Below are 22,080 nucleotides of genomic sequence, written 5' to 3' on the forward strand. Positions count from 1 at the left end.
TTAGGCGACATCATAGATAAATAATTATGATTATTATACAGAAATGTCACTAATACACAACAGAGCAACACTGCTAACAGAGGAGACTGATGCAATGGTCAGTCAGATATCAGGATTGAACACGGTGCTCAGGTTGGTCGCCATCATCCAATAGTGTGCGAGCAAACATAGGTCAAATAGCTTTAGTTGTTGCCATAGTGGTATCATTTGAAATTGTATTACATACCTGAGACTGTAGCAAGTGAACCGCACAGTGAGGAGAGTACACTGTACTGTTGATATCCTTGTAAACATGATCAAGTCAGCATGTAATCCAATGTTCAACATGGACATGGGCAGCCGCATGACTGAATGCATTGACATTTAATACAAATAAGTAGCTGCTAAAAGGTACTTTTGGCTAGCAGGGTTGCCTATAATAAATATTTGCAGGGAGTCACAATGATTAATGACAGAAAATGCTAATACAATGAAATCATTACATTTGAAATATAAATTTGGATTTAACGTACATATTTTCTTTTTTACAGATGACAATGGTCTTCTTGTGCACTGCATATCAGGCTGGGATCGAACTCCTCTCTTTGTTTCTCTTCTCAGGCTGTCTCTTTGGGCAGTAAGTTTATATTCCGCTATATCAATCAATCAAATTGAATTCATGTAGCCCTTAATCAGGAGTGTCTCGACATCCCCTGATCCAAACCCACATCTGGGCAAGGAAAAACTAAAAAACAAACCCAGATGGGGGAAAAATAAGAAACCTTGAAAGGTATCTCAGAAGTAGGGAACCCCTTCCAGAGTGACCGGCTGCAACGGATGCTGAGTGGGTACAGTTGTTGAATTGAAGTGAATTATATTTATAGAGCGCTTTTTCTCTCAAAGCGCTTTACTCAGTGAAACCCATTATCTACAATTAAACTATATTTAAGCCAGTGTTGGTGGCACTGGAAGCAAGATGGTTAAAGTGTCTTGCTCAAGGACACAACGGCAGTGACTAGGATGGCGTAAGCTGGAATCGAACCTGTAACCCTCAAGTTGCTGGCACGGCAGCTCTACCAACTGAGCTACGCCGCCCCCAATTGTAAAATTCCATCCATCAGTTTTCTATTGCTTGTCCTTATCCCTGTCCTATCCCAGCTGCGCTAGATATTTTAAATTAAATCATTGATAAACTAATTAAGTGGGAGTCCAGTCCATCAAGAAACCAAGAGATAGTCATGGGGGCGGTGAATCGTCTTCCAGTCTCATCCGGGCAGCTTCGCAGAGATGTCCATAGCTTTGCAAGGACGAGTGGTCCATCTCTGGTCTCATTTTGGGTCAGCTAACACCTCCTCCAGACTGGTACCTCGCCACAAATTAACCACGGCCACCTGCTATCCTCTCCAGGCAGGAGAGAGGGTGACAAAGCAGAAAAGCGGCAGATCAACTGGTCCAAAAAGGGGTCTATTTAAAAGCTAAGCCATATAAATGAGTTTTAAGGTGGGACTTGAATGCTTCTACTGATGTAGCATCTCTAACTATTGCTGGTTGGACATTCCAGATTACTGGAGTCCAAATAGAAAACGCTCTCGAGCTTGCAGACTTTTTTTGGGCTCTGGAGGTCACTAACAAGCCGATGTTTTTGGAACGTAGATTTCGGTACGAGCCATATGGCACAATATAGTCAACAACATAAGACCGTGCTGAACTTTTTGATATTTTGTGCATTAGAAACAAAAAAACCTTAATCGCACCTGAATGGCATGTAAAGTTGGATGTCACCATATTTGCGTATAATTACGCCGAGCGACAGCATATAGTTGCTTAAGTGTACAGGACCAAGAACCGATCCTTGAGGGATCTTGCAGGTAAACCTTAATGTACGTAGAAGTTACATTGTTCTGGGGTAGGCAGTGCGTCTTTTCAATGAGATAGGAGCTAAACTAGGAAAAAGTTCATTCTGACATACCCATACGAGATTTCATGCGGTCTAAAATAATGTTGTGGTTAATGGTATCAAGGCCATCCATAGCTATCCATAGTTAGCAACAAATCATTTGTCACTTTTGCAAGAGCTGTCTCAGTAGAATGATTAGCTCTGAAACCTGGCTGAAAAAGTTCAAAAAGATTGTTAGACGCTAAATGTTCATTTAGTTGCCGTGCAACCATTTTTTCAAGGATATTAGAGTTAAAACAGGAGGTGCAACACCGGCCGGTAGTTAAGAAGAAAGTCAGGGTCGAGGTTAGGTCTTTTAAGCAGAGGACGAATAACCGCTGTTTTAAATGCTGGGGGAACAGTACCTAAGGAGAGTGATAAGTTGATAATATTTAGCACTGATGGTCCTAATAATACAAACAACTCCTTAATAAATTTCCCAGGAAGTAAGTCGTGTAGACATGTTTGTTTTGTCCCATTAACGAGTCACAAGAGTTTCTCCAACGTTACCTCTTTAAAATGAGAGATTTTTTCGCGGAGCATTTGCCGTAATGCATATATGTATAGAATCCAGTTGGAGCTTGTACGTGGTGTCTTTAATCTTGTTTCTAATGAGCTCAATATTCTTAGAAAACATGTACATTAAGTCGTCAGCTGAGTGATTGGAGCTACTGGTAGACGGTCCTTGTTGTGTTAACAATACTACTGTGTTAAACAAATATTTAGGATCATTTTTATTGAGACGGATGAGATTGGAGTAGTAATATGTTTTAGCTAAGGCAAAGGTGTGTAGGTTATTAAACTATCATTCCAAGTTTGACGGAAAACCTTTAGTTTGGTCGAGAGCTCTGATTTCTCCTGTGAACCAGGAGGTGCGCCTCTTTTTCATTTATCGATAGAGCCCACATAATTGGGGAACTGTGCCATTGCTGAGGGCAGTAGGCTTGAGAGAGTTGTGGTTGTCTTAGCGCTAATATTATGGATGCTAAATCATTTTTCATTATCAGAACATTGACAATGGTTCATAACTTCAACTTTTATGAGGTAGTGATCGGACATTCCTTTGGTATATGGGAGTACCATGACTTTAGAGGTGGAAACAGCCTGGACTAAAACGGGATCCAAGGTGTTACCGTGGCGATGAGTGGGTTCTCGTATTTGTGTAAGACCACAACTGCCTATTATAGTCAGGAGCGGCACGCTTGGAGGGTCTAACAGATTATTCCTACGAATATTAAAATCACCCATGATAACGATATTATCTGCATTAGTCGCCAAGTCAGAATCAAACTCAGAAGATTTGCTAATAAAGTCAGAATAAAGGCCAGGAGGGTGGTAGATGCTACTATACTATACCACTATCTACTATTCTTCTATATTGGACTTCTAGATTCTACAATGCTACGATGTACTACTATGTTCTTCTGTGCTATTACTGTATATTCTACTTTATTGAACTGCTATATTCTGCTATACTATAAGCTACTTTACTCTACTACTACATTCTACTATACTGTGTGACTATATTCTACTATGCTATATGATACTGTACTGTATTCTACTATGTCTTTGTAGTCTCATTGAATGATACATTCTACTCTCTTTTTAATCAAACTGGTGTCAATAATTAAATGTCATCTTCACAGGATGGTGCTGTGCACGCCAGTCTGGAGCCGGCCCAGATCCTCTATTTGACCATTGCTTACGACTGGTTTCTCTTTGGGTAATCAGTAATAGTCACTATATAATTGCACTATACAATTGCACCTTATACAATATAGATAGATGTTAAGTTCCGGCCCTATTCTCCCAAGTGCTTAAGTAAAAAATTCTGATTCTGGCTGCACAGCCTTCTTCTCCTCGACTTTAGTCTGTCAGTGCGCGCCTTCATTCGAGATGTGCACTTTGAATGGAGCAACCCTCAAATTTGGGCATTGCCTTTCAAATCTGGCCTTCCACGTATTCTCCTATCGACCTAAGTAGTGTTGTTCTTATACGCCTCTTAGGCTGGAATAAGTCCAGCGCTCCTTGAAGGTGTATTATTATATTGCACTTGAAGTGTTGGATGCAGTGTGCACCACACATAATAACATTATAAAAGAAACTTGTCAGAAGCTGGAAGAGGCGGGAGGCAAACTGTGAGGAAAAAATACTGTTATTTAATATAAACAGAAGGCGATAAATGAACAGAAAACTGTCTCACAAAATGATCGGTGGAAGAAAAAAGAAGGCGAGTGCAAAAGTAGATGCACAAGGCACGGAGCTTCTTTTGTCAAGGGAACAACACGTGTACGTCAAGCAAAGCAAAGCAATGATCCAACCCTGTCTGAAATAGGAGACTGATCGACAACCGGGTACAGGTGCGTCCTGGTTGCCAATCAGGCAGCAGGTGTGGAAGCCTGTGCACGGCACAAGGAAGTGAAACTTCCAAAATAAGGTCACAAGAAAGGAACTGAAATACACACATAGAGAAAAAGCAAACATGAGTCCAAAAACAGCTATGATGATGTTACCAAACTCTCAGCAAACTATCAAATCTATTTTGAATGCTTTGAATGACAAACCTGGAAACTTCCATTGAGATGAAGACAAAGGGACCATAATGCTACTCTGTATTAACTAACAAAGCACAAATACACACTTTAGTCTTGTGAGTGCGACCCCAGTGGAAGGGTACTCCGTGTATATCTGCCATGTTTCAACATCCTGGTACAAACGTTCAATGCAGCGATTTCATCTGCATCTGTGATCATTGAATTATGCGACTATTTAATAGAAATCGCAAATATAATGTAGCTTCTATCAATTGATTCCATTAATTTCTTTTGACGGTTTCTGTCAGCTGTCACGCATCCCGTGCAAGCACACGGGGACACACAAACAGCTGACGTGTCACGGCTTCACAAATATTCACACTTAACAGAACTAGTAACATCACCAATAACAGGGTGCTTATAATAACAAGTAAACAAAGTTTAATCTACAGATTATTATTCACATCCAGCCAGGACGAAGAAGCTGTTGCAGTGTGCATACACGCACTACATCACCATGGCGACACACGTTCAAGTGACAAGCACTGCCTGGAATAATACGACGTTTTCAAATTTAGTGTTATCTTTTACACAGGTTTCTACGACTTTCACACGTGTTGGAAAAACTTCAACTTCCGCAATTTTCCTGCAACCAAGAAAAAAAAGGCATCCACATCATTGGTAGTGAGCTCGCCTTCATTCACGACTTAAGCACATTTGCATGATTTACGCGGGGTGGGCGAGTCCGCGGGCTAGATAGGGAGAATACACACAAGAAAAAGGTGCAAAACTTCAGCCGTGCAAAAAAAATCACTTAAGCACAAACTGAAGAATAGGGCCCATATTGCTTTATACAATATAGATGTTCACATACTGTAGCTCTTTATACAATATAGATGTTCGTATACACTACCGTTCAAACGTTTGTGGTCACATTGAAATGTCCTTATTTTTGCAGGAAAAGCACTGTACTTTTCAATGAAGATAACTTTAAACTAGTCTTAACTTTAAAGAAATACACTCTATACATTGCTAATGTGGTAATTGACTATTCTAGCTGCAAATGTCTGGTTTTTGGTGCAATATCTACATAGGTGTATAGAGGCCCATTTCCAGCAACTATCACTCCAGTGTTCTAATGGTACAATGTGTTTGCTCATTGGCTCAGAAGGCTAATTGATGATTAGAAAACTCTTGTGCAATCATGTTCACACATCTGAAAACACTTTAGCTCGTTACAGAAGCTACAAAACTGACCTTCCTTTGAGCAGATTGAGTTTCTGGAGCATCACATATGTGGGGTCAATTAAACGCTCAAAATGGCCAGAAAAAGAGAACTTTCATCTGAAACTCGACAGTCTATTCTTGTTCTTAGAAATGAAGGCTATTCCACAAAATTGTTTGGGTGACCCCAAACTTTTGAACGGTAATGTAGCTCTTTATGCATTACATATGTTCACAAAGTTCTTCTTTTCAAATACATGGACCTTGTTACAAATGCAACGTCCATGTTGTTTCACTTCCTCCTAACAATGTTCCATCGTTCTGTTTCTATCTGCAGTCACATGCTGCCAGACCGACTCTCCAAGGGGGAGGAGGTACACTCGCTTTTCTTCTGTCATTCTCTGTTTGTATGACCATAACAATGATGGACTGAGTGTAAGGAGGTCAGCTTACAAACGGGGGATCAAATTAGGGCTGCAACTAACAACTCATTTGATAATCGATTAATCTGTTGATTATTACTTCGATTGATCGATTATTAATCGGATAAAAGAGACCAACTAAATTTCTATCCTTTCCAGTATTTTATTGGAAAAAAACAGCATACTGGCACCATGTTCTTTCAACTTGCCAAATAAATAAGACATTGGGGATGCAGCATACACCAATAATAACACAGAAATGTAACTCATCAATCAGAACTGAATCAGATATTGTACACGTTTCTGTTGTGAATAATAAATGATTCATTTTAGGCTGCTTCTGAATAATAGCATGAAATATTCCAGCACCTTCATAACGTTTAGTTATAGTAAAGCGTCACTCAAATCTAAATAGATTTATATAGCTTTATCGGGCCTGGCTACATTGATCCATTATGAAACCAACCTGAGATATTTCTGTCCGTTACGTTTATTTCCAAATTGGTAACCGTGCGTTTTCTCCCTCAAAACGGAGTCAAAAGTGCCGGAGACACATTATCAGCCCCGCGTTGCAACAAAGGCATAACGTTAACGTTACTCACAAAAGGAAACGGTCTTTTTTGAAGTCTTTAAAGTGAAGTGTTCCCACACTTTTGACGACTTAGGTCGTACACTTTTCTCCATTGAAGCAATAACCTGAAGATGTTTCCCCGCTGAGCTGTTTTCCTCCGCCATTTTTCAAATTTTTCCAGGCAAAGGAGACGGCGTCGTCACGTGAGCTGCACATGGCACATCATTGGCTGGCTTACTGCCACCTCATGAGACATGGCCTCAGCGCCGCCCTGGCGCTGTTTTTGTACTTATTTTGATTATTGTTTCTCAGCTGTTTGTAAATGTTGCAGTTAGGGCTGCAACAACTAATCGATTAAAATCGATTGTAAAAATAGTTGGCGATTAATTTAGTCATCAAGTCGTTGGATCTATGCTATGCACATGCGCAGAGGCAATTTATTCTTTTTATTTTTTATTTTTTATTTTTTAATAAACGTTTATTTATAAACTGCAACATGTACAAACAGCTTACAATAATCAAAATAAGTAGGGTGCCAGTATGCTATTTTTTTTTTCAATAAAATACTGGAAAGGATAGAAATGTAGTTTGTCTCTTTTATCCGATTTAGATTGATTAATCAAAGTAATAAATGACAGATTAATCGATTATCAAATTAATCGTTAGTTGCAGCCCTAGTTGCAGTTTATAAATAAAGGTTTATGGGGAAAAAAAATAAAAAAAACGTAGCCTCAGCGCATAGCATAGATCCAACGAATCCATGACTAAATTAATTGCCAACTATTTTTATAATCGATTTTAATCGATTTAATCGATTAGTTGTTGCAGCCCTAGATCAAATACTTATTTGGCATACTTTATATCTTTCACTTAAAAAAAAAAAAAAGGCAGGGTGGAAACTTTCGAAAATGCGGCCTTTGGGGCGAGATTTCAAACTAAAACATACAAAACATGAAATTGTATAAAAGTTATTTGAAGGCTGTATTAACACATTTTGTTGTTCAGAACATTTAAAAATACAAAAAACAAATGTCTTTGTTCCTAAACCATTTGAAATCATATACTGTCAATCATTGTCTCATTCTCAGTTTGTTGGCAAGAATAGACAATAAAATAATAAAAAATGACTTGATGAATTACTTATACATATTTGACAGAAGGGTTGTGGTTGGTAATGAAAATGGCCGCTCAACGCTAACAATGAACCTAAATGTATGTCATTTAATTTGGTGTTCCTCCCTTTGACCAAAGTATTCTTTCTCTTTCAGATTTTCTTTTTCTGCTTCAATTTTTTGAAGCACATTGTCTCAGAGAAATTCTCTGCTGTTCGAAAACAGAGGTGTGTTGTATGTTCATGCATGCCATCCTGATGTCGAGCTGCTGTTTTTCATCGTGCTCCTTGCTTGCAGAAGGAAGAACTCCCACTTGAAGGAGAGCGACTTCACCCTAGAGGACCTCTGCCAGTTAAGTAAGTCACTTCAAGTTAATCACCGCTCGGACAAAGACATGCATGTGAACAGCGTTAACAATTATGTTGCAATCGCCCCTCCACAGACACATTTCACAAACTAGTTTCACTATAGAAAGACGTAAAATGTGTCGTTGAATGAATGTGAGGATGTCACGACCCGGCTTTAAAGCAACAACAAAGCAAAGGAGACTGGACTATTTACACACTTGACACACTTTCATTGGCAAAACAACTGTGACAAAAACACTTCAAATAAAACACTGCACCAGGGCCCAGGTGTAGATAGTTCACCTGATCAGTTCTGCAGGCCTTGAATTTTAACTTTTTAAGGTCAAGGAAACTGTTACCTTAAAGGAGGGCTCGTATTTTAGGGCACCAAGGCAATCATTATTTTCTTTGGAGGCAGGAGCTCCAAAGCATGCCTTTATCTTTATTTTTACATTTTGATAGAGGGAGGTTTTTTTATTTTTCAGTTATGTACATTTATATGTACATGTAGATGATGTATCGAGACAGATCCATTAAGAGTTTGAGCAGATGTGATATAGGAATTAACTATACACAATAACACATTAACAAAATGCTGTGTCACATGAATGGTTTTTGAAGTAATACCCTTGTGACGTGAAAAAAACACAAGTAATGTATAAAAACCTTGTGTTTACTTTTTAATATTAAAATAAAAAACAAAGCAGTTTGGCTAATGAAGATGAAGTCTAATAAACAAGCTTTGTTCTTCTCTTGGTTCAGTACAACAGTTTGGCCGACAAAAATAAAGAGTGACACCTCTCACATTGAATACACAATCTTCACAGCCTTCGTTCAGTTCGATGAGATGACAAAACATTTTTAGCCAGTATTGATGTTATTTGAACACTGATACAGTTTGCAGTTAAATAAAGGATGAGTGAACATGCCAGTAAACAAAGTAAAGACTTTATAAACAAGTTGTGACAACATTCACGACACATCGCCTGCTGCAAAATATCAAATAGTTTTCTTTTTCGCTGTATACCTTTAGAGTGGGGACAAGTGTTTCCAATATTGTCCACACCTCTCTCCATCTAAACACAGCTGTGCGCTCTTAAATGCACGGCGGGAAGCGAGGGAAAATGACGTTAAAACAAGTGCTTGGCTCCTCTTTGAGGGGAAATCTCCGCAGCAAAGTCTGTGTCGCTTGTCCGCCATGATTATCAAGCCAAACCACGCTAGTGCGCATGCCCCTGACTTCATGTTGCCTAAAATGCATTAATAAATGACGTTTTTTCGGTAATTAAAAAACTAGACGGTATTACTAACCGTCTGGAATTTTATCGCTAATTCTCATTACACTGTTTACTGTTACATCCCTCGTCCGTTAACAAGTAAAAAGTCAAGGGCGGTCACGGCATGTTCTTGCCGCAGATGTTGGTACATTTTTTAGGGCTCACTGCAAATGACGAGGGCGGTCGCGGCTTTTGTCGCAGTTGCCGTGGTTAAATTCGAGCCCTGAGAGAGGAGAGGAAAGAATAGCAAAAGTGAGGAAAGGATAGAAGGCTGAGAGAGAGGTAGAGAAAAGACTAAAGACGTATGATCCTTTCAATCTGACCTGTATGCTGTGTTCTTCTTGGTGAATCTGCACCACAACACACTTCTTGCTTGATAAATGTGTCGTTTTCACACATAGTGCTGAACGTTCGTCACACGCGTGCGCTCTCCCAGTGCTTTTCTACTTATTTATGTGTTTATTATTATTTGGCTGTTATGCCTGTCTACAAAGCATATGTATTACCCAATCACACACTCTATATGTAACGCATGTATTGGTAAAAAAAAATCAAGATGGTCGAAAAATTCAAAATACAGTCGTGCTCATAAGTATACATACCCGGGGAGAATTTATGATTTATTGGCCATTCTTCAGAGAATCAGAATCAGAAATACTTTATTACTGGTAATCCCCGAGGGGAAATTAAAATTTTCAGCATATGAATGATATGGGTACTTTTTTTTTGTTGTCATTTTGATTTAAAAAGAGTAAAAACAGTTGTTTGCCAATAAATAGCTTCACACAACCATTAAGCATGAGTGGAAAAAAGGTTTTTGTGTTATCATTCATATTCTCTGAAGAATGGCCAAGAAATCATAAATTCTCCCAGGGTATGTAAACCTATGAGCACAACTGTAGTTCAAACCTGCGTATAGTGGCCACCTGTCTATAGTGGCCACTTTGCTGTTTCCCTTCAATGTTGGCTATAGACAGCTTAGACCAGGCCTGGGCAATTATTTTGCCTCGGGGCCAAATTTACAGGAAAAAATGTGTCTGGGGCCGGCATATCTATTTTTAGGAACACTAATACAAACCTCACAATAATGTCTGAATGCTAAAATTGTTATGACAGACCGCCTTAAAAAACTGAATGACATTTAATTTTGTTTTTACTGAATGAGACACCCAGAATGTACATGAAAATAAAGAATGTGGGATTTACAATATTAACTATGAACGATAAAACACTGAATATTTACAACATATGAACGTCACACCCCCTCTCCATCCACATATTTTACAATCAAGGAAATGCAACAAACACAGCGAAATATGAACGCGAAGGTTAAAAAAAACCCACCTACTATCTGATGTATCACTAAGCTTTACAACTTTGTTGTAAAAATCTCCTTCCGCGTCTGTCCCTGACCTGATAAATGCATGCATACAGAATAACATTACACAGTTTTGGTACACAAACATTAGACATTAACAAAAAATAATTAAAACATACAATTCATCATACAAAAAGACATGTTGCTTTCATATTTGGCTTTGTATGATGTTTATTCATCAATAGGCTGAGTGTAATTAGTCTATCATTTATAACAACTTAAAAACTACATTTTAAACCCTGTGTATTTTCTTTGTGGTATTTTCTACCTGTTTTTATTGTGGCTTGAAATAGCTGTTCTGTTTTTTTAAAACTTGACTTTTCATTTCCTGATGTGTTGTTCCAGAGTCCAGGGATCGTGGTAGTGTAACCAGTCTGAGCAGTGAGTTTTCGCTAATCACTGAAGAGGCAGGTGTAGCTTCCAGCTTCACCAGCGACACTGTGGACCTCTTCACCAGCCAGCCTCCACTGTCCACTTGGTCGGTACCACACACTCGTATTAGATCTTCTGTGGCATCTTATGCTCACTGTTTGACTCCTTAGGAAAAAAGGCACCACTTCCTCTCCTCAAATGGTCGTGTGGGCCAAACCGAACCCTCTAGATGAACCGCTCCCAAACCCCCTCAGTGAGGCCAGGTCTTCCAGCTCCTCCTCCTCCAACCATTCGGAACATGCCGTCACACGCACTGGCAGCAGCCCGTTGGCTGTCCCTGGCCGAAGGTGAGTAGAACCAACAGAATCTGGGAAAATTGCACTGCTTTACAAGGACTGTGACAAGAATGTTTTTAAAGCCAACATGCACACAAGTGTAGTCAATTATTTAAAAAAAAATACTGAAATAGGATGGAGTGGATTTATACTCTTTTAAGAGAAATAGTGTTCTAAAGAGTACGGATTCTTAAACTGTGGTACGCAGGCATCCATCGAGTCGTACGCCAAATAATCAATAAATATTCAAACCGTGTTACTGTTTGAACTGTGTGCAATGTTACAGTGGTCAAAATATTAAATATACTTGTTAAATAGAACCTCTGTCTTGTTTTTCATGAATATCAATCAATCAATGTTTACTTATATAGCCCTAAATCACGAGTGTCTCAAAGGGCAGCACAAGCCACAACGACATCCTCGGATCAGATCCCACATCAGGGATGACCAGTGCAATGGATGTCGAGTGGATCTAGCATAATATTGTGAGAGTCCAGTCCATAGTGGATCTAACATAATAGTGTGAGAGTCCAGTCCATAGTTGATCTAACATAATAGTGTGAGAGTCCAGTCCATAGTTGATCTAACATAATAGTGTGAGAGTCCAGTCCATAGTGGATCTAACATAATAGTGTGAGAGTCCAGTCCATAGTGGATCTAACATAATAGTGTGGGAGTCCAGTCCATAGTGGATCTAACATAATAGTGTGGGAGTCCAGTCCATAGTGGATCTAACATAATAGTGAGAGAGTCCAGTCCATAGTGGATCTAACATAATATTGTGAGAGTCCAGTCCATAGTTGATCTAACATAATATTGTGAGAGTCCAGTCCATAGTGGATCTAACATAATAGTGTGAGAGTCCAGTCCATAGTGGATCTAACATAATAGTGTGGGAGTCCATTCCATAGTGGATCTAACATAATAGTGTGGGAGTCCAGTCCATAGTTGATCTAACATAATATTGTGAGAGTCCAGTCCATAGTGGATCAAACATAATAGTGTGAGAGTCCAGTCCATAATGGATCTAACATAATAGTGTGAGAGTCCAGTCCATAGTGGATCTAACATAATAGTGTGAGAGTCCAGTCCATAGTTGATCTAACATAATATTGTGAGAGTCCAGTCCATAATGGATCTAACATAATAGTGTGACAGTCCAGTCCATAGTGGATCTAACATAATAGTGTGAGAGTCCAGTCCATAGTGGATCTAACATAATAGTGTGAGAGTCCAGTCCATAATGGATCTAACATAATAGTGTGACAGTCCAGTCCATAGTGGATCTAACATAATAGTGTGAGAGTCCAGTCCATAGTTGATCTAACATAATATTGTGAGAGTCCAGTCCATAGTGGATCTAACATAATAGTGTGAGAGTCCAGTCCATAATGGATCTAACATAATAGTGTGAGAGTCCAGTCCATAATGGATCTAACATAATAGTGTGACAGTCCAGTCCATAGTGGATCTAACATAATAGTGTGAGAGTCCAGTCCATAGTGGATCTAACATAATAGTGTGACAGTCCAGTCCATAGTGGATCTAACATAATAGTGTGAGAGTCCAGTCCATAGTGGATCTAACATAATATTGTGAAAGTCCAGTCCATAGTTGATCTAACATAATATTGTGAGAGTCCAGTCCATAGTGGATCTAACATAATAGTGTGAGAGTCCAGTCCATAGTGGATCTAACATAATAGTGTGGGAGTCCAGTCCATAGTGGATCTAACATAATAGTGTGAGAGTCCAGTCCATAGTGGATCTAACATAATAGTGTGAGAGTCCAGTCCATAGTGGATCTAACATAATAGTGTGAGAGTCCAGTCCATAGTGGATCTAACATAATAGTGTGAGAGTCCAGTCCATAGTGGATCTAACATAATAGTGTGAGAGTCCAGTCCATAGTGGATCTAACATAATAGTGTGAGAGTCCAGTCCATAGTGGATCTAACATAATAGTGTGAAAGTCCAGTCCATAGTGGATCTAACATAATAGTGTGAGAGTCCAGTCCATAGTGGGGCCAGCAGGAGATCATCTTAAGTGGAGACAAGTCAGCAGCGCAGAGATGTCCCCAACTGATGCACAGATGAGTGGTCCACCCTGGGTCCCGACTTTGGACAGCTAGCGCTTCATCTGTGGTCACGAAGGAGAGGGGGGCAGAGCAGAAAATAAATGGCAGATCAACTGGTCTAAAAGGGGGGTCTATTTAAAGGCTAGAGTATACAAATGAGTTTTAAGATGGGACTTAAATGCTTCTACTGAGGTAGCATCTCTAACTGTTACCGGGAGGGCATTCCATAGTACTGGAGCCCGAATAGAAAACGCTCTATAGCCCGTACACTTTATTTTTTAGGTAGAATACTAGAATATATAGTAGTAGAATACTTAGGCTTACTATTCTACTGTATTTTAATGTTGGTCATTAAGGTTGTACTTGGAGAGACAATTATTTTCTGAGGTAGTATTTGGTGAAAAAAGTTTGAGAACCACTGATTTGAACTATTCATCTTCACCGACGTCGGCTATTCAAGTTACTCACTTGTACTCTCACAATGTTTTAAAGTAGAAAATATGTCTTTACAGCTGGAGGGGCCCACCTATTACGCCTTAATCTGTGAAAAACAATGTTGGACTTACTTGTGCATTGCTAGGTATTGTATTTGATTTGAGAATAACAAGTGCCGTATTGCTGTGATCATGACGTTAATGAGAAAAATAATTACTTCAGTTTTTGCAGTTGATTTCCTGTTGCAAATATGTGGCTGTCCTCTACCGTTCATGTCTGCAGTTTTAATGGTGTGAAGTTCTATTTTGTTTCGTTGTTTAGTTAGATTTCTTGCTCAGCAGTCTTTGGTTTCCAACATTATTTAGCAATATCGAGATACAGTATGGTGATGCTATTGAATATGCAATTATATTATTAATCTAGTTTATTAATACTATTAAGGATATTTTCTTGCTAAACATAGCACCAAAGAGGCAATAGCGTCAACAATGCCCATTCCGTGTGAGTTTCCTAAATTAAAGGGGAAATATGGAAGTTTTGAAGAATAAAAGTATATCATAAGCATGCTTTTACAGTTTAAGTTCATACAGACATTGACAAAGTAAACGCTGGAAACTCCGATTGGGTTTCTCACTTGGCTCCACTCGATGTGTGACAGGCTTAAAAACGAAGAGCAGCAACCTTTTCTCTGCTTAAATTGATACATTAAAGCCAAAATACCAATCACAGATGGAAGCGCTTTCTGTCCCGTCCTCCTGCAGGTTAGCAGCAGACTACGCTCGCTCTGGGTCTTCCCTGTCGACAGAGTACGGCAGTTGGCAGATAGTATCAGGTTGCGGCAGCATCCATGATCATCCTCCCTTGCCGCCGCCTCTGGCCTGCGCATCCTCCACCTCGTCTGCCGTGGCTGCTCCCTATGACTCCCCCCTGCCTTTCAGCTTCCAGGAGGAGGGTCCCAATGGGCGCATGTGAGTACAGCTGCTTCCTCTGGTGGAGGCGTGCTAAAACACTTGTTCAATTAAAGTTATTCATTTTCATTTACTGTATTTTACAGACTATAAGGTGCACTTAAAATCGTATTTTTTCTCAAAACTCGACAGTGTGCCTTAAAACCCGGTGCACCTAATGTACAGAATAATTCTGGTTTTGCTTTCCGACCTCGAAGCAATTTTATTTGGTACATGTTGAAATGATATGTCTGACCACTAGATGGCAGTCAAGTCAAGTCAACTTTATTTATATAGCACGTTTTCAACAACTTTTAAATTGAACCAAAGTGCTTTACAGGTTAAAAAAAAGCATAGAGCAAAAAACTAAACAAAACAAAAAAAAACAAACAAAGAACATAAACAATGAATGGGCTGAACAAGATAGTGCAAGTGCAATACGGTAAAAGGGGTCGAATAAAAAGTAAACATTTGCAGAATAAAAATAATAATAATAAAACACTTGTTCAATTAAAGTTATTCATTTTCATTTACTGTATTTTACAGACTATAAGGTGCACTTAAAATCGTATTTTTTCTCAAAACTCGACAGTGTGCCTTAAAACCCGGTGCACCTAATGTACAGAATAATTCTGGTTTTGCTTTCCGACCTCGAAGCAATTTTATTTGGTACATGTTGAAATGATATGTCTGACCACTAGATGGCAGTCAAGTCAAGTCAAGTCAACTTTTTTTATATAGCACGTTTTCAACAACTTTTAAATTGAACCAAAGTGCTTTACAGGTTCAAAAAAAAGCATAGAGCAAAAAACTAAACCAAACAAAAAAAACAAACAAAGAACATAAACAATGAATGGGCTGAACAAGATAGTGCAATACGGTAAAAGGGGTCGAATAAAAAGTAAACATTTGCAGAATAAAAATAATAATAATAAAACACTTGTTCAATTAAAGTTATTCATTTTCATTTACCGTATTTTGCGGACTATAAGGTGCACTTAAAATCGTATTTTTTCTTATAACTCCACAGTGTGCCTTAAAACCCGGTGCACCTAATGTACAGAATAATTCTGGTTTTGCTTTCCGACCTCGAAGCAATTTTATTTGGTACATGTTGAAATGATAAGTCTGACCACTAGATGGCAGTCAAGTCAAGTCAACTTTATTTATATAGCACGTTTTCAACAACTTTTAAATTGAACCAAAGTGCTTTACAGGTTAAAAAAAAGCATAGAGCAAAAAACTAAACCAAACAAAGAACATAAACAATGAATGGGCTGAACAAGATAGTGCAATACGGTAAAAGGGGTCGAATAAAAAGTAAAAATTTGCAGAATAATAATAATAAAAGTGTGACAAATTGAAAAATAAAACTAAAGCGAAGGGGTGGGAGGGGGGGACTAGAAATGGTGGCCTAGTGGGTGGACTCAGCTCGGGTCAAAGGCCAGCAAGAAGAGGTAGGTCTTAAGGAGGGTTTTGAAGACCCCCAGGCTCTGGGCTGACCTAATGTGGAGGGGAAGGCTGTTCCAGAGCTTAGGGGCGGCAACGGAAAAGGCTCTGTCCCCTCTGGTCTTTAGCCTGGATCTGGGGACCGCCAAAAGCATTTGGTCAGCTGACCTCAAGGCTCTAGACGAGGTATGGTGATGCAGCAGCTCGGTCAGGTATTGTGGGGCCAGACTATTTAAGGATTTTTAAAAAATTTAAAGTAATTTAAAATCAATGCGGTGACGGACAGGGAGCCAGTGGAGTGAGGCCAGGACTGGGGTGATGTGCTCGCGTTTTTTGGTACTGGTGAGGAGACGGGCAGCCGCGTTTTGCACAAGCTGCAAACGGCGGAGTGATGCCTGATCAATGCCAGCGTACAGTGAGTTGTTGTTGTTGTCTAGCCCGTGTGTGATGAAGGCGTGGATAGCAGTCTCCAGGTCGCTCTGGGAGAGATAGGCCTTGGTCTTTGCTGGGGTTCTGAGATGGTAAAAGCTGGTACTAACCACTGAGCTGACCTGTTTGGTGAAGTTGAAGGCACTATCAAAGATCACTCCGAGATTTCTCACGGAGGACCGGATGTTTACACCCAGAGGACCTAGAGCACTGACAAACGAGACTGGAGATGTATCGCCGAAGATGATGATCTCGGTCTTGCTCTCATTAAGGTTGAGGAAGTTAGCACTCATCCATGCTTTAATGTCAGTCAGACAGTCAAGGAGTGGTTGAAGTGCGACCTGTCCTGTGGCCTTAAGAGGTAAATAGATCTGAACATCATCGGCATAACAGTGGAATGGGACATGCATAAGAGATAGTGTAGACTGCACTATGATGGCAATATGACTAAATTAAACAACACCAACATTTTATATGTGCTTTTGATAATATAGAACATTACACACAGCGCTCAAAAATCTGTCAAAATGTTTTAGTAAGACTTTGTAAGCTAGGAAGCCGCACGCTTGATGGATTGTACTGTGCTTCAACATATAAGTATTATTATGGTGTGTGTATAAGGTAAAACATATCTGGCGTTTTGTTTTCGCAATATTATGCAAAAGCAACTTTTCTTACCTTCTGGTACCTGCTGATCTGTATTTGGAATCTGCATTAATCTTGAAAAATTGCGCGTAGTTGATAAGCTTCTTCTTTTTCTCTATCTTCTTGTTATGGGACATTCATCCTCTGCTGTTGCCATTTCTAATATAAAGTAGCGCCTATGAAAGCGCTAAAACATACCGGTGTAGTGAGGTTACATTATTTACCAAAGGAGCTTTAGTAATTAGAGAGTTCCGGTCGGACGTTTTTTCACGGGACACATTTCCGGTGTTGTTGTTTCCGGATGAGGAGATGCTGCGCCGTTATTGATTAAAGTAAAGTCTGAATGTCATTAAAACAGTTAGCTCCATCTTTTGACACTTCAACACACTACAACAAAGATGACGGGGAGAAGACGTTGTGGAAGGTGAGCCACGTAAATAAGACCGCCCACAAAATGGCGCATCCGGAAGCGACTGTCAGAAAGCGACTTGAAGATGATCTGTAAAACATCATATATGCAACATTTTGACCAAAGAACCACCATTACATGTTATGTAGACCACAAGGAAGTGTCTTCCATTTAGAAAAAAATAAATAATAATATCCATCCATCCATCCATCCATCTTATTCCGCTTATCCTAGGTCGGGTCGCGGGGGCAGCAGCCTAAGCAGGGAAACCCAGACTTCCCTCTCCCCAGCCACTTCGTCCAGCTCTTCCCGGGGGATCCCGAGGCGTTCCCAGGCCAGCCGGGAGACATAGTCTTCCCAACGTGTCCTGGGTCTTCCCCGTGGCCTCCTACCGGTCGGACGTGCCCTAAATGATAATATGACTCCTTTAATGCGCCTTGTAATCCGGTGCGCCTTATATATGGAAAAAAAGATCGAAAATAGACCATTCATCGGCAGTGCGCCTTATAGTCCGGTGCGCTCTATGGTCCGGAAAATACGGAATTTTTAATTTGATTATTTAATAATAATAATTCATTTATTTTGAAAGGCGCCTTTCAAGGCACTCAAGGTCGCCGTACATGACATGAAAGCAGCATGAAAAAGTAAAGTTTAAAGCAAAACTCAAATTAAAACATTGAAAGCAGACACCTGTGTCAAGCATAGGCCTGCCTAAACAGGTGGGTTTTGAGGTTGGTTTAAAAAAATATGATAGAGTCAATGTTCCTGGCGTTGGGGGGAGGGAGTTTGAGAGATGAGATGCACAGTGGCTGAAGGCTCTTAACTCCATCGTGGACAAGCGGGCTTCCTTCTCCATCAGGTTGATGGAGGAGGAAGACTTGAGGGATCGGGTAGGAATGTTGATGTGTATGTGGTGAGACAGGTATGGCGGGGCGGGGTTGTAGATAGCCTTGACTGTATCAAGGAGGATCTTGTAGTTGATGCGGTGTTTGATGGGAGACCAGTGGTGTTGGTAAAGAACAGGGAGGATATGACTGATGACAGGAGTTCTGGTGAGTATACGGGCAGCAGCGCTTTGAACTAGTTGGAGTTTACGGAATAGTTTTTAGGGGAGACCAAAGAATAGGGAGTTGCAATAAACCAGACAGGAAGTGACGAAATAATGAAGCAGGATTGGTCTGACGAGTCCACATTTCAAATTGTTTTTGGAAACTGTGGACGTCGTGTCCTCCGGACCAAAGAGGAAAAGAACCATCCGGATTGTTCTAGGCGCAAAGTTGAAAAGCCAGCATCTGTGATGGTATGGGGGTGTATTAGTGCCCAAGGCATGGGTAACTTACACATCTGTGAAGGCACCATTAATGCTGAAAGGGACATTCAGGTTTTGGTTTTGATTTGCAAATCATCGTATTCTGTTTTTATTTACGATTTACACAGCGTGCCAACTTCACTGGTTTTGGGTTTTGTATCATCCCAAAAGTTATTGAACTATTTTAAAATGGTTGAAAAGTTACTTAGTGCTGCTTTAAAGGCCTACTGAAAGCCACTACTAGCGACCACGCAGTCTGATAGTTTATATATCAATGATGACATCTTAACATTGCAACACATGCCAATACGGCCGGGTTAACTTATAAAGTGACATTTTAAATTTCCCGTCACACTTCCGGTTGAAAACGTTTTTTTATGCTGACGTATGCGCGTGACGTTGAGGGTTGGTACGGAAGTATACGGACCCATTGAATCCTATACAAAAAACTCTGTTTTCATCTCAAAATTTCACAGTATTCTGGATATCTGTGTTGGTGAATCTTTTGCAATTTGTTTAATGAACAATGAAGACTGCAAAGAAGAAAGTTGTAGGTGGGATCGGTGTATTAGCCGCGGACTACAGCAACACAACCAGGAGGACTGAGAGATGGATAGCAGACGTGCTAGCCGCCGAACTCACCTTAACTTCCTCCGTCTCCGGGCCGCCGACCGCATCTATGATCGGGTGAAGTCCTTCATCGCACCGTCGATCGCTGGAACGCAGGTGAGCACGGGTGTTGATGAGCAGATGAGGGCTGGCTGGCGTAGGTGGAGAGCTAATGTTTTTAGCATAGCTCTGTGTGGTCCGGTTGCTAAGTTAGCTTCAATGGCGTCGTTAGCAACAGCATTGTTAACCTTCGCCAGCCTGGAAAGCATTAACCGTGTATTTACATGTCCATGGTTTAATAGTATTGTTGATTTTCTATCTATCCTTCCAGTCAGGGGTTTATTTCTTTTGTTTCTATATGCAGTTAAGCACGATGCTATCACGTTAGCTCGTAGCTAAAGTGTTTCGCCGATGTATTGTCGTGGAGATAAAAGTCACTGTGAATGTCCATTTCGCGTTCTCGACTCTCATTTTCAAGAGGATATAGTATCCCAGGTGGTTTGAAATACAAATCCGTGATCCACAATAGAAAAAGGAGAAAGTGTGGAATCCAATGAGCCAGCTTGTACCTAAGTTACGGTCAGAGCGAAAAAAGATATGTCTTGCACTGCATTCTAGTCCTTCACTCTAACAATCCTCATCCACGAATCTTTCATCCTCGCTCAAATTAATGGGGTAATCGTCGCTTTCTCGTTTTGAATCTCTCTCGCTCCATTGTAAACAACGGGGAATTGTGAGAAGTCCTTCCTCCGGTGACGTCACGCTACTTCCGGTACAGGCAAGGCTTTTTTATCAGCGAGCAAAAGTTGCGAACTTTATCGTCGATGTTCTCTACTAAATCCTTTCAGCAAAAATATGGCAATATTGCGAAATGATCAAGTATGACACATAGAATGGATCTGCTATCCCCGTTTAAATAAAAAAAAAAAATTTTAGTAGGCCTTTAAAGCAGCATATTCTTTACTTTCACTTGAGTATTTTGTGAAGAAGGATGCTATCTGAAAGTATCTTTAAGATCTCGTATGCGACGTAAAAGAACAACAAAAAGACGGAAGAACGATCATTTGTATTTTAAACATTTGTTTTGCTTTTTATGTTGTTCATTCACTTTTTATCATTCCATTTAGACTTCTTCAGTGGTTTGCATCTTGGTGTTTGCTAACCAAACCTCCTTGTTCCTCAACACAGGCGTTGCTTGCCCTCCGAGCGTCAGGCCCGTCTAGAAGCGGTACGGGAAACCTTCCTGGCAGCCTACAGCTCCACGGTAGGTCTGAAGTCCGTGGTGTCCAGCCCCTCCGCCGCAATCTCAGGCCTCCTCGAGCAGTTTGCCCGTGGCGTCGGCCTTCGAAGTACCAACGCCATCGTCTGACCGCCTTTTCTCGGAATCGACTGTGGACGACAGTAAAGTGCCAAACATCCCTCATACAGGAAGTTCTTTTCCTCTTAAAATCACCCTTTTCTTATGTCACCTTTTCATCAGTCCATCAACAAGTTGAACATGGTCTAAACCCTCTCATGGAGTCTGGTTCCAATCACCTTTATGTTTACCCCATTGGATGGTGGCTCTATGGGGGCGGGGCTTTTTTTCTTTAGGCACCTAACTATTCAATCCCATTTCTGGGGTGACGATTGTATTCAGATTCATTCTCGATTCAAATCGATTCTCGCAATGTATTATTTGGTAGAATATATACAGGTCAAAAGTTTAGACACTCTCTCCTCATTCAATTTGTTTTCTTTATTTTCATGACCATTGTAGATTGTCACATCAAAACTATGAATGAACACATGTGGAGTTATGTACTTAACACAAAAAAGGTGAAATAACTGAAAACATGTTTTATATTCTAGTTTCTTCAAAATAGCCACCCTTGGCTTGCACACTCTTGGCATTCTCTCGATGAGCGTCAAGCGGTCGCCACCTGAAATGGTTTTCACTTCACAGGTGTGCTTTGAGCTCATGGAGAGAATGCCAAGAGTGTGCAAAGCAGTAGAATATAAAGAATATAAAACATGTTTTCAGTTATTTCACAGTTTTTTGTTAAGTACATAATTCCACATGTGTTTTATATTCTAGTTTCTTCAAAATAGCCACCCTTTGCTCTGATTACTTTTTCGCACACTCTTGGCATTCTCTCCATGAGCTTCAAGAGGTAGTCACCTGAAATGGTTTTCACTTCACAGGTGTGCTTGGAAGATCATGGAGAGAATGCCAAGAGCGTGCGAAAAAGTAATCCGAGCAAAGGGTGGCTATTTTGAAGAAACTAGAATATAAAACACGTTT

At 40.1% G+C, this 22,080-nt stretch overlaps 1 protein-coding gene across 1 annotated transcript in view; it reads left to right on the forward strand.

Moving 5' to 3' along the window:
* mtmr14 (myotubularin related protein 14) overlaps positions 1 to 21,896 on the forward strand; it is a 48,919-nt gene extending 27,023 nt beyond the window's left edge. The window contains exons 11-19 of the mRNA XM_062037831.1: positions 531 to 616; positions 3,562 to 3,638; positions 6,011 to 6,047; positions 7,935 to 8,005; positions 8,076 to 8,134; positions 11,126 to 11,258; positions 11,323 to 11,499; positions 14,761 to 14,967; positions 20,985 to 21,896. Coding sequence (XP_061893815.1) covers positions 531 to 616; positions 3,562 to 3,638; positions 6,011 to 6,047; positions 7,935 to 8,005; positions 8,076 to 8,134; positions 11,126 to 11,258; positions 11,323 to 11,499; positions 14,761 to 14,967; positions 20,985 to 21,165 — 1,028 coding nt within the window. The 3' untranslated portion in view covers positions 21,166 to 21,896. The remainder of the gene's footprint in view (positions 1 to 530; positions 617 to 3,561; positions 3,639 to 6,010; positions 6,048 to 7,934; positions 8,006 to 8,075; positions 8,135 to 11,125; positions 11,259 to 11,322; positions 11,500 to 14,760; positions 14,968 to 20,984) is intronic.
* Positions 21,897 to 22,080: the final 184 nt, after the last annotated feature.

Source organism: Entelurus aequoreus, linkage group LG26, assembly GCF_033978785.1.
Source record: "Entelurus aequoreus isolate RoL-2023_Sb linkage group LG26, RoL_Eaeq_v1.1, whole genome shotgun sequence".
NCBI classification, from domain to species: domain Eukaryota; kingdom Metazoa; phylum Chordata; class Actinopteri; order Syngnathiformes; family Syngnathidae; genus Entelurus; species Entelurus aequoreus.